Here is a 13,450-nt window from a genome sequence, read left to right on the forward strand (position 1 = left end):
AGAATGTTAACACCAACCTCCAGCAATGGGGCAGAGCTAAGAGGAGGGGCTCCTTCCTCTGCCTGACTGCTCACTCACCTGCATACAGTCCTTGCTCACCCATGGCTTCCAGGCTAGTGTTTTAAGGTGGCTTTAAATGTATAAAGGATTTGGGGGGGGGGGTGAGCAGAGATGCCTGCAGCCCTTCCTGCCTTCCAGATCCTGTAGCACAGGGGTCAGCAACCTAAGGCCCATGGGCCGGAAGTGGCCCACAGAGGTCGTTTGACTGACCCACAAGCCACTCCGGAACCAAGTTGCTGGCTTGTGCGCTGAGCTAAACTGGCATGGCAAAGGGACTTGCTTCCGTGGCGCCGGAAATTACGTCTGCACATGCACAGATGCCCAAAATTGTGTCTGCACAGATGCAGACGCTGAAAATCGCGGACGCACAAGTGATCCGGCCCAGGCAAGATAAACCTACCCTGTTTCTCCTAAAATAAGACATACCCATAAAATAAGCCATAGCAGGATTTCTAAGCATTTGCGCAATATAAGCCATACCCCTAAAATAAGACATAGTGACAGGAACAGTTCTGGAGGGCCCCAAGGAAGAGGCAAGGCTGGACGCGTAATAAAAATTAAGACATCCCCTGAAAATAAGCCACTGTGGGGGTTTTTTTAAAGGAAAAATAAATATAAGACGGTGTCTTATTTTTGGAGAAATACGGTAGTTTATCTTGCCTGTAGTGCATGGGTAGGCAAACTAAGGCCCAGGGGGCAGATCCGGCCCAATCGCCTTCTAAATTTGGCCCACAGACAGTCCGGGAATCAGCGTGAATAGAATGTGTCCTTTTATTTAAAATGCATCTCTGGGTTATTTGTTGGGCATAGGAATTTGTTCATTTTTTTCTCCAAAATATAATCCAGCCCCCCACAAGGTATGAGGGACAGTGGACCGGCCCCCTGCTGAAAAAGTTTGCTGACCCCCGCTGTAGCGGCTGCATTATAGGAAGAAGACAGCACCTGAAATCCCTCCATACAGCACTGATATCTAGTGAAAGGCAAAAAGCAAAAAACTGAACTTCAGGAATAAATCATTTATTTTATGTCGGGCAAGGGGTGAGAGAAGCAAACCCAATTAACCAATGCCCATAATTCTCAGAGCTGACAAGAACTGTAAAAGGCTATTTTTTGCATCCACTGCAGCCTCTCAAAAGATTTCAGAAATATGTCATCTCCTAAGCTCTTTTCCTTTACGTTCCCCTTTTATTTATTTAGCAAGTATTGAAGATTAAGGACGTCAAGCTCACTCAGCTTGCGGACAATAGTGAAGGTGACACTGCCTGTTAACGGGAAACAGTGAAGCACAGAAAGCCTTGGTTGTGGACCCCCTTCATGTGACTGCAGCCATGGCGTACAGCACTGGAAGCAGAGCTCGGAAGGGGCAGGCTCCGGATGAGTGGCGGAAGGGATGGACTCTGAGAGAGGCTCAGCAGGAGAGGTGGCAGGGTGACGAGGGTTGGGCCGGCCGGCCGCCCTCCTCCTGGCTGTTCATTCCCGTGGTGTTTTCCAGTGGAGAAAGGTTCAGAGCATGGAGAATGATGAACTTCCGTCAGAGAATGGGATGGATTGGTGTGGGATTATACTTAATAGCAAGTGCGGCAGCAATTTACTATGTCTTTGAAATCAATGAGACTTACAACAGACTAGCACTGGAGCACTGCATGCACACGAAAGCTCATACCAGTGACAAACTTAGTTGGTCTCTAAGGTGCTACTGGAAGGAAATTTTGTATTTTGCTTCTCCTGAAAAACTGAGAGAAGAAAAGACTTGGATGCACTCCTTAAAAACACAGCTGCTGTCCTTACCCTTTTGGCTGTGGACTATTATCTTTTTGATCCTTTATTTACAAATCTTCCTGTTCCTTTATTCCTGTACAAGAGCTGATCCCCAAATGGTGGGCTACTGTATCATTCCTATTTGCCTGGCTGTCGTTTGCAATCGTCAGCAAACATTTCCGAAGGCCTCCAACCAAATTAGCAGACTGCAACTGACTGACACTTAGACCCATCTGTGTTTCCCAAAGAACACTTTTAGATAACCTGAAGGATCTTGGCTGCATCAGTTGAGCATACAAACGGAACGTGAAATTCTTTTTCTCCATGTTAACTACTGAATAGAGCATATCTGAGCTTTCTTTGAGACTAGAGGATGACATTCTTCATGTTTGCCTTATAATGCAGAATTTCTACACTCGTAAGGTTTTTGTGGAGAAAACCTATTTGAAACCTTATTTCACTGTTCACCCCCACCTTTTATCTTCAAGCTTCCCTTAGGAGAAGGATCAGTGAAAACAGACTTTTCCTTTGTTATAATGTGTAAAGTTTGGAATGATCATTAACGGGCATTTAAGATACTGTGCTTTTTTTCCTTAAATAATGTTGCACTCAGTAAAACAGGGCTTCTTTCACACACATGAAAAGAAATAAAGCAGGCATCCCCAAACTTCGGCCCTCCAGATGTTTTGGACTACAATTCCCATCATCCCTGACCACTGGTCCTCTTAGCTAGGGATCATGGGAGTTGTAGGCCAAAACATCTGGAGGGCCGCAGTTTGGGGATGCCTGAAATAAAGCCTTGGTTGTTATTTGGTTTGTATGTGTGACTATGACAAACACTTTTATTAGTGAGAAACCACCAGCTCTGGAGTGAGAGCTTTGTGGTGTACCATATTTTTCGCTCCATAAGACACGTTTTTTTCCTCCTAAAAAGTAAGAGCAAATGCATGGTCCCTGGAGCCGAATTGCCCAGGGGTGAAAAGCAGATCATGCTTTTTTTTTAAAAGAAAAGAGCTAAAGGCTAACAAGAGGGAAAGAGGGTGTTGAAAGGAACGCGCTCAGCAGCTGATTGTAAGAGATCGGGGAGGGAGATAAGGGAAGCTAGCTCCCTCCCCGCCCAGCCCCCTTGCCCAGGCCTCCACTGTTGAATGTTCTGCAGAGGGAGGCTGTTTGTTTCCCCAGCGACATGTGACTGGCTGATTAGATTATCTGTCTGGAAACTGTAGAAATGGCTCCCTTTCCTTTCCTAAAGAAGCTGCAGAACTGTGAGTTGAACCCCATAAAAACAGGGCTTTTTCCCTTTGCAAGGTAAGCTCAACAACTTTGAGCTGATCCTCAGAAATGGAGCTTTCCCCCTTTGCAAAAAAGCTGCACAACTGTGAGCTGATCCTCAAAAAATAATAATGGAGCTTTCCCCCTTTCCTCCTCCAAAAAATTAGGTGCGACTTTTTGTCAGGTGCGTCTTATGGAGCGAAAAATATGGTGCTTGTCCTGCACCCAGCCAGTGTGTGCCTTCTCCAAGAAGCAACACATCCAAGCTGGCGGGTATTGGAGGAGTGAACAGCATTAGAAAAGGTGCTGCTCAGCCACCTTGAAGAAAGCAGAGGTGTCCTCGGAAACTGTCGGACCTACAGTATCTTCACTCCCACGTAACACTCATCTTGTTCCCCACAGAAAGAACCAGTGGGGCTCCACTCTCTACTGACCATGCTGCTCTTCTTGTGGTCTTTCTGTACCATTTCGCTCTTCCTTCCTACTCCATCCAAATATAGCCTTCCAGGTGGACTTCTTTGAAATGCCCTGGCTATTTCACCAGTGCCATTCATTTCCCTGCTCACTCACAGCCCCAACTTTCTGCACAAGACACTACAACCACCGCTGCAATAAAACATACCCAAAAAACCCCAACTGGTTTCTTTGGTTCACAGGTTCTTTGAGGTTGTGTCTTGGACCCGAACAGTAGCAAGAGGAAGCCACATCTATCTGGGCATGCAGGAGTGGGGTCCCTATTTTCATAATTTTTTCTCTCCTTTCTTTCTTGCCCCCATGCTCTTCCAAGGGGACCCCCCTCAATCTTCAGAAACAAGTTTTTAGGGGCTCAGAGAGTAAGAGGAGTTTGGGTGGCCTTGCACTGTGGACAGAGTTCCTTTCCATGCACAGAACCAAGGTTAGAATTCAGTCCATTTCCCAGAGTTCCGTTTGGTATGCTGAATTATTCCCCTGCCCCTTTTAAAATATTTTTATTCCATCCTGATCCACCCTCGTTGCATCCTGGTGATTTACAGCCGCAAGTGCAAATACACACAGTATAGAGGAACAGCCGGGTAAACAGACAACTTCTAAACAATGATCAATCCTAAACAAGCATTTGCTTTCCATTTAAAGTTAGTTATGCACTCACTTTGCTTCTATTGTGGGAGAGAAGGTGAGTCCCTGTGCCTAATAAAGACCTGAAGAATCGCAACCACACAGTTGGAGCGCTCACAAAAATTGCAAAGTTTAAACTGAATTAGATTATTTTTGGAACTGCTGAAACTATAGAGAAGCCGAAGCAAAGGGGATGGGGAAGCAGACACAAGATACTGTATATTCCTGCGTATAAGACTACTTTTTAACCCAGGAAAATCTTCTCCAAAGTCGGGGGTCGTCTTATACGCTGGGTCATATTTCTTCTACGGCGAGTATATCCCAAACTCTATACTTTAACTGGAAAAGTTGGGGGTCATCTTATACGCCCAGTCGTCTTATATGCGGGTAGTTCAGAAGACTGGAAAGATCATGAGCATTATGTGTAAGACAATTCGGGCTACTTTTTTTTGTCTTCTGGACATGTTGGGCAAGAGAACAGGCTCTTAACTAGCAGAGTAGGGAGAATCAGACATTTTAGAGCTGATTAATAAGTGTGTCTTAAGGAACACTTGCAGTAAGTTAGGAAATGAGATAATCACAAGCATAGAGAGAGGCATATATATATATATACTATCTATCTATCTATCTATCTATCTATCTATCTATCTATCATCTATCTATCTAGAGATATAGATATATAGATATACACAAACACACAAACACACCCCAAAACAAAAATGACAGCAGCTTTGGTGTTAAGATACCTGGAGTAAAATGCCCACTTTCCATTTAATGGATACTTTTCCATGCTAAAAACAGATATATAGCAACAATGGAAACCCTCTACTATTGTGTGTGCCTGAGTTTAATAAAAAGAAAAACCCTAGTGCAAAACCCCCCACCCTCTACCAATTGAAACTGGGTAAGATGCAATATACATGCAACTTCTATTTAGACACAGTGCTGTGTAGCATCTTCTGTTTCTCTGCAATGTACACTTCAGTATTAAGTAAGGGGTATCAAGAGCATACAGTGAAAACCAATCTCACCCAACAAACAACTCTGCCTGCTATTTATAGCAACTCTGGGCCAGTTAAAGATACAGTATAGGAAATGCAAATAAGGTCAGCATGTCATCTCTTACTGGGCCAGTTTAGTAGGATATGCAGACTTTTAAACATAAATCTTCATCATGCATATAATTGTATCTTTCCGTCCCTGTCCCATCAAGTCACCACCTACACACTAGCAGTATTGTTAACAAATAAAAGTCCTCATCAGAGAATTTAAAAATTGCACACGATTAGTACATATACCCAAAGACATCACTGCAACCCATTTATTGGGGATTGGAGGGGGGGGGGAGACACCTTATATTCCACTTCTTTTCTCCAAGTGAACTCAAGGCAACTTACAAAACACAACCTCGTAATAAAACAGAAGCCATATTTCAAACCACACAGCACAAAATCACAACCAGGAAACCAGTAATGACTAGAGAAACATTCAGTCAAGCGTCTTCATAAACAGCCAAGTTAAATTTAACCAGCCGTCTAAAACCATCCTGGTGTCAGGAGCAACACAAGCACTGTATTGCTCTCAGACTAAAGAGGATTTAATTCATTTTTTTTAAAAAAAACACAGCTACAGTATTCTTTTTTTAAAAAAAAAGCCTACTTAAAAATGCCATCTAAAATGAATCCAAATACTGTATGTTAAAGCAAAACCCCATACATATTTCTTTAAACTGAATATGTCAACCAGTCTCAAATACATTGCGTTAGGACTATAAGAATTAACTTAGAACAGGCATCCCCAAACTGTGGCCCTCCAGATGTTTTGGCCTACAACGCCCATGATCCCTAGCTCAGCGTTTCTCAACCACTGTTCCGCGGCACACTAGTGTGCTGCGAGACGCTGGCTGGTGTGCCGCGACGTGCGGCGACGAGAAGGGCGATTTGCATTGTCACGTGCCTGGCAGCCGCCAATAGGAAGCGCTGACCCGCCGGAAAGCAATATTTATCCTCCTCTTTCCCAAAGCTCAGTGCAAACGAGCCTGGCGGCCGCCAATACACAACACTGATCCGCCGGAAAGCAATATTTGGCAAGTGTTTCTTACAGTCATAATTATAATATAGGGCGGCACAGAGTTAAATTTTTTAACTTTTTTAATGGTGGTGTGCCTCGTGATTTTTTTCACGGAACAAGTGTGCCGTGGCCCAAAAAAAGGTTGAGAAACACTGCCCTAGCTAACAGGACCAGTGGCTGGGGAAGATGGGAGTTGTAGTCCAAAACATCTGGAGGGCCAAAGTTTGGGGATGCCTGACTTAGAATATCTGCCTGTTCAGCTTATCCATTACAAATATGGCACAAAATATAATGAGCCATACTGTACTTTAAAAATAAATGAATTAATGGGCTTGATAATAGTGATAAGGAACTGGCAAATCTTCCAGTGCCTCACTTTGATCCTGTACCCAAGTAAGCCTATGGGGGTAATCTTATGCTGACTAACTAGCTGAGCTCTGCAATTTGCTCTGTTTTCAAATTATGAATATGCATTACTAGCACATATTATTTGTACCTACCAGCACTTGCTTCCTGGAAAAATACTAGATCATGGGTCTACAAGTAAACGCCTTTCTCTCATTATTATTTTGAGTGTGCCAAGACAGAAATGCAATCAGAAAAAGTAAAAAAAAAAAACCATGACTAATGGCCACTGTCCTCATGCACTCCCCATGTGGAAGATCCCAATACAGCAGTCTTTGACAACCTGGCACCTTCCAGGTGTTGGGTCTACAATTCCCATCAGCCCCAAGCATACTGTTTGGTAATCCAAAATATCTTGAGGGCATCAGGTTGGCAAAGGCTGAGCTGGAGCATAGCAGAGCCTCTTTTCTCCTCCCCCTGCGGTATGTACACACAGGTGAGTGTGCTGGCACAGAGTCAGCCTATTTCTTTAAGCATCTTCTAACCGTCCCCCTCTGCTCAATCAAAATGGCTTCTTTGCCCCTTAAGTCAGGGGTAGTCAATACAGTGTCATCCAGATGTTGTTGAACTCCCATCAGTGGCAGCCAGCATGACGAAGGATGAGTTACAATACTGCCCGGGGAGGTAGGATCCTGCCCTCTAACAGTGTTAGAAACACAGGTATACAAGCTAGGGGCTGAATGGCACCTTAAACCTGGGTTACAGTTGCCGCAACAGGATGTCTATTTGCCAGGGGGTTGGACCACAAGGCTCTTGGGGTCCCTTCCAATGCTACAGTTCTATGATCTCGGCTACATTGCTTGACTGTAGTTTGCTCTTACAACAATTCACTTGTCCCAATACGGGAGGAGAAACACACACAGCGGAAATGGAAGTGGAATTATCTATGGAATTAGAGGCTTTTAAATTGTGGTCACCCACCGGGTGCCCAGAAATCTCCATGTAGTCGCACCTGGACCCATGCCAGTAGCAAAATGCACCTAGTGCCTGGCTAATTTCCTAACACTGCCCTCTGAATGTGTGTGTTTAATTTCAAACTAATATCCTTCTACATCTAGGCATAAAATTAAATTAACAATCATCCTATGACCTTTCAACTTTTTGAGAAAATGTTTTTTTAAAAAAAAAAGAGAGAGAGAGGGAGAGAGAGAGAGAGAGAGGGAGAGAGAAAGAGAAAGAGAAAGAAAGAAAGAAAGAAAGAAAGAAAGAAAGAAAGAAAGAAAGAAAGAAAGAAAGAAAGAAAGAAAGAAAGAGTGTACCCTTCTTCTAAAGCAGGGGTCAGCAACCTTTTTCAGCCGTGGGCCGGTCCAACATCCCTCAGATCATGTGGCAGGCCGGACTGTATTTTTTGGGGGGGAAATGAACGAATTCCTATACCCCACAAATAACCCAGAGATGCATTTTAAATAAAAGGACACATTCTACTCATGTAAAAAGCACCATCTGTGGGCCAGATTGAGAAGACGACTTGGCCGCATCCGGCCCACGGGTCTTAGGTTGCCTACCCCTGTTCTAAAGGCTCTGCCCAGTTAGAAATCAATAATCAAAAATAGTTTTGGCCAACCACTGCTATCTATGCCCAGATCTATCTATGCAGATCCTGGTTTAAAGCTAATCTTTTTTCTTGATTGAATCACCTTAATTTTAAAAAGAACTGCCAACAACCAGAACCCACCCTCCTCTTATCTACAACCTGGTGCAACTCCTAAAAGACCTTTATCAGCTGTTTTCACCAAGTACCTACAAAGAGCTGGGGTGTGTGTGTTAATGATAACTAAAGGAAGGTTGCAGCATTTGGGACTTTTAGTTTAGGGAAAAGGCGAGTAAGAGGTGACACGATAAAAGTTGGTAGCATGGAGAAAGCGGGTAGAGAGAAGTATGTCTCCCTCTCTCATAACCCTAGAACTTGTGGACATCCAATGAAGATGAATGCTGGAAGATTTGGGACAAATAAAAGAAAGGACTTCTTAACACAGCACACAGCTAAATTATAGAACTCGCTCCCAGGGGAAGCAGTGATGGCCACCAACCTAGAATACTTTAAAAGAGGGTTGGACAAATTCATGGAGGAAATGGCTACTGGTGGCTGCTGCTAGTCACAAGGACTATGCTTTGCCTCTACAGCTGGAGACAGCAATGCTTCTGAATACTAGATGCTGGGAACCAAAGGACAGGAGAGTGCTTCTGTGCTGGAAGCTTGCTTGTAGGTTTCCCATAGGCATCTGGTCAACCGCTTTGAGAACAGGATACTGAACTAGATGGGCCATTGGCCTGATCCAGCAGGCTTTTCTCATGTTCTGATGCGCAAGAGAACAATGTGTGGATGCTTGGTGCCAAGGGAGGTAGGTGTGGAAGAGAAGAGACCACTCCAGAATAAAACTACTGTATTGCAGAGTTCAACTTCCTTCTGTCCTTCCACAGCTAAACCACACATACCATTTATGATCAAAGTTTTCTGGGGCTATCCTCTTAACTGAAGGTTAAAAGAACACATATCCATTGCATGCTTTTACATTCAAACGAAAATCAGGACTAGCCGATGTGGTGCCTGCCAGATTTTGCAGGCTACAACTCTCCATCATTCTCAGCCATCTTGGCTAATAGCTAGGGATGGTGAGAGCTGTAATCCAAAATATCTGGAGGGCAATACATCAATGACCCCTGCCACAAAACCAGGATTTGTACTTGCACCACTCATTTTCCCTGGCACACATACCGTACATCGGCCAGTTGACTGGAATTCTGAACAGTAGCATCTTCACCAACACCAAATAATAGAAACTGAAGTAATACAACAATCACTTCAGGCCAGCTAGTACCATTTCTCTCTTTTGGCAACTGGGAGAGAGTGGGGAAGCATACCTGTCAGGGGGACTCCCTACAGAGAGCCTCCTGCCCCCCCCCCTGTCATCCTGACCAGCACTTGCCCAGCAAGAGTGGTAGCTGTGGGTCAGGTGGGGGGGAATGAGGAGGGAAGTGGAATGGAGGCAGGGCTCAGCAATGTATCAGAGCCCCTGCACCGCACTAGCCCACAGCTGGAGGAGGGAGCGCAGCCGCTTCCGGCGCCCAAATTGAGGCGAGCGCCCAAACGTAGGGTGAGAGGGCGGCGTTTCAGGGTGCCCAAGCTATTATGCTGGCCCCGAAGCAGACGGGCGCCATTGCCAGATTCTGCTAGTGACCAGGAGGTCATGTTTTCTGCTACCTCTACACTGTAAATAGTATGCACAATAAAACCCCTTAACAGACAGAACGGACTGGAGCGTCTTTACTCGGGAGTAGCCACAACAACCCCCTGACAATACCCAATGCCCCCTATGGCATTTCTACTTTCTAGCTAGCATTTTGAAGAAACAGGATGGGAAAGTTCACGCTTTAAAAAAATGGTTTTTTTTATTCTTTTGAGAGTGTTCTTGACCATTTTAGTCACCAGTACAGTCCGAATAATTATACTCTTACCTGCCACTTACTTTGCTTACGTAACAAATAAAGTTCCTAAATTCCATCAGCTTTGATTTAAATGAAGCCTCCTTACTGCACACAGGCAAATCTTGCCTCAACAGCTGTTTCCAAGATGCATCCTCCCACTGAAATGGGGACATGCTTCTAACACGGCTACATAAGCAACTAACATTCTGCAAGCAAGCTACCTCAACCCCTTCACCTTTCAAATTATACAAACAAAAGATCCATGGAACAGAAATGTGCTCATAGGATTTTGTTGTTGGGACCTGCCTGTCTCGAGAGACAATGGAAAGCACTTCTGGGGGTGAAGTCCAACTGCTGCGTCAGCAGCACTGAAGTGATCTCCCCAGGGTGAAAGCCTGGCCAGTGTGCATGGAGGTCCTGGCTTGCCCCGATTACAAGATCCCCCTCTTGGCCTCACTGATGTGGTCCAAAGGAAAGCTTGGCACCAGCTTGGCTGCAGGAGTTGCCAAAAGGAGGCATACAAGTCACCATCCAACCTGATTAGAGACAACATTCCGGAATTCTTGGGATAGTGATTTTTTTTTTAACTTAAATATAAGTGTCTCGGAAGAAGCCACAAGACGTTACTAGGTCATTACAATGGTCCAAAGAAACGTCTTTAGTCATATGATATATCTCAGCTGCTAAAACTATAGGGAAGGACCAGAGCCCTGTGGCAGAGTGGATGCTGTTCATGCAGAAAGTCCAACATTCAATTCCTGGCATCTCCAGTTAAAAGGCTCAGGTAGCAGGTTATGAAAGAAGAGCTCTTTCTGAGATTCTGGAGAGGTGCTGCCTTCATCCTTGGCCATGCTACCTGAGGCTGATGGACAAATCATCTGACCTAGCACAAGGCAGATTCCAAAGTAAAGCAAAGGGTTATTTGATCCCAAACAAGCACACAGAACCGATGCACTCAAGCTCCCAGCAATATTGCTAGCAAAGAAGTTGAGTATGTGAAATACTTTCTCCTTGAAGATACCAGAACGTCACCTCATCCCACCTCATGTCTCAAGCACAGAAAAGAACAGGCCAAGCCCTTATTCTGCAATCTGTCTAGGAAAGATTTCCCCCCTCCAAAAAAATGTTTATAGAAGTAACTAAGTGAAGAACAATGTTCAACCCAACCTCTGCAGTTTACTCCTAGTGGTGCAGCAATAAAACTGCTGGCACATCTGCATAGCTAAGCAGGGTCCGGTCAAGTATGGTTTCAAATTGAATGGGGACCACATTCCTGCACTGAAGGAGGTTGAACTAGATGAGCCTTGGGGTCCCTTCCAACTCTACAATTCTAGGATTCTAGTATAGCTGGAAACCATCACCCCAGCACAATATTTCATGTTATTCATGGAGATACAAGATGGAAGGTTTTTCTTAAAGCCATGTACAACACGCATTTATACAAACAGCACTTTCTTACAGCTGTCTAGACAAAGATTTGAATGCTGTTAAAAATGAACCATTCAAGAGCAAATACTGGCTCTTGGAATGCAATGAACTAAAAATGGGAGGATGGAAAGAATAGACACAGAACTGTTTGTTGCATTTTAAACATGGATGGGAGGAGGCTTTTGCTTGACAGCAGTTTGCTGTGTTGTCTGATGCGAGAAGATGTAGTTAACAACAAGTTGTGCAAACCATGGTTTCTGAAACTGGCTTGTTTGGCCTGATCGCAGTTAGCATGAGTCGCAATTCCAGGTCCAGACAACTGGGCAGACTGTGGTTTACTGGAGCTGAGGGTGAAACTGTCTGGTATTAACCTCCTGGCCACATGAGAAAGAGAGAACAGTGTGCAGTCCCAGGACTGACTTGGCTAATGCACATTGCACTGAACCATGTGCAAATGATGTGCAAATGCAGGCAGTGAGAGAGCTAGGAAATTTAAGGATTGTCAAGGATTCATTCCCCATCTTAAAAGCTCTTTAAGTCATTCAGCTGTCAGATCCTCCAAAAAAATCACAAATTTGAATGCTACACTTAGGCTGCAGACCTATACCAACTCACCTAGAATAAAGTCCCACTGAACTCAATAAGGTTTACTCTCAACTCAGACTGATTGAGACAACTCGCTCTAGACCAGTCTTCTCCCAAACTGACACCCTCCAGATATTTTGGACTACAACTCCCATCAGCCCCAGGCAGCACATTGTCTCCAAATCTGAAGAAGGCATGTTCTGTATGGCTTTAGTCATTTCAGGAGGGTCAGGGTTTCGCTCTCTCCGAGGGCCATCAACTCCTGTTCCAGCTGGACTCTCTGCCTCCCCCACAAAGCAACCTATGACTTTTAAAAATGCATTTTACTGCTGGCTTGCAAAGCATCCTGGAAGGATTTGCATCCCAAAAGGCCGCCCTGGATTCTGTTAACTAGAAGTTTTAAGAAGTTTGTCCTGAGCAGGACCCAGTAGTTGAAGAGTGAGATGGGAAGAGTGAAAGCAACTAAGCCGCGGGGGGGGAATACACTGAGAATATGACTATATTTATGAACAAAGATCCTCTTAAGAATCACTGGAATCTATTTCTCATGGATAAAATAGAAGGAACAATAGGCAGAATATAAACAATAGGAAATTGTCATCAGCAGATCAAATGGGTCACACGGAGTAGTGTCACTCCAGCCTCACCTGACTTCTGTCTTTGTCCACCTTCTTAAAACACTTATTCAACGACAGATTATGCCTCACAGAGTTTTTCCATCCAGTGGGGGCATTTGCGAAATAAGGGAAGTGTTCCAAAATCCAGTTGTATATATCCTTTACAGGCAACCGTTTGGTTGGAGAATCCTCAATGGCCATAAATATGAGGCAGCTAAAGGAGTAGGGTGGTTTGCAGTTGGGGTTCTGCTTGGCATCGTAGGGCATGTCGGCATGAGCAGGAGATGGAGGGGTGTCGTCATCAAGGTCTTGTACTGGGCTAACACTTCTTAAGACAGAGTCCCCGAAACTTTTCAGCAAGTTCTTGCTCTCGTGTAACCAGTTCAAGTTGGTGAGCTCTTCATCCTCCATGGGACCTTTTTCCAACCGGAGGGCAGGTAAAGAAAAGTCTAAGTCCTCATCGTCGTGAAGCGTCTTTGATAAGTCTCTATCCCGATAACACTGGCTCAATCCACTGGAAACACTAATTCCCGAGCCTTCTGGCTTCTTACTGGGAGGCATAACTGGACCCATTTAGACGGAGACTCCTAGTAATAAATCCAAATTTTTAAAAAGAGTGTTAGATGGTAAAGGTATAGACAGCATCACAACATTCTGGTAGCTTTCCCCCTACAATTTGGCCTTTTATGAATCCTACATTTTTTTAAAAAAAGAAGACAGGCTCACATAACATA

The 13,450-nt window shown here is 44.4% G+C and overlaps 2 protein-coding genes across 11 annotated transcripts in view; one reads left to right on the forward strand and one right to left on the reverse strand.

Annotated features, from left to right (window-relative positions):
- The window catches only part of LOC118081181 (lysosomal enzyme trafficking factor-like), a 30,579-nt gene extending 26,853 nt beyond the window's left edge, over positions 1-3,726 (forward strand). For all 6 annotated transcript variants that reach the window (XM_088655183.1, XM_060272420.2, XM_088655190.1 and 3 more), the window contains one exon: positions 1,258-3,726. In XM_088655183.1, coding sequence (XP_088511309.1) covers positions 1,389-2,045 — 657 coding nt within the window. In that variant the 5' untranslated portion in view covers positions 1,258-1,388 and the 3' untranslated portion in view covers positions 2,046-3,726. The remainder of the gene's footprint in view (positions 1-1,257) is intronic.
- The window catches only part of FOXN3 (forkhead box N3), a 164,660-nt gene that overhangs the window by 129,417 nt on the left and 21,793 nt on the right, over positions 1-13,450 (reverse strand). For all 5 annotated transcript variants that reach the window (XM_035107446.3, XM_035107455.3, XM_035107437.3 and 2 more), the window contains exon 2: positions 12,747-13,303. In XM_035107446.3, coding sequence (XP_034963337.1) covers positions 12,747-13,289 — 543 coding nt within the window. In that variant the 5' untranslated portion in view covers positions 13,290-13,303. The remainder of the gene's footprint in view (positions 1-12,746; positions 13,304-13,450) is intronic.

The sequence above is a fragment of the Zootoca vivipara genome, chromosome 1, assembly GCF_965207765.1.
Source record: "Zootoca vivipara chromosome 1, rZooViv2.hap1.1, whole genome shotgun sequence".
In the NCBI taxonomy this organism is placed as follows: Eukaryota; Metazoa; Chordata; class Lepidosauria; order Squamata; family Lacertidae; genus Zootoca; species Zootoca vivipara.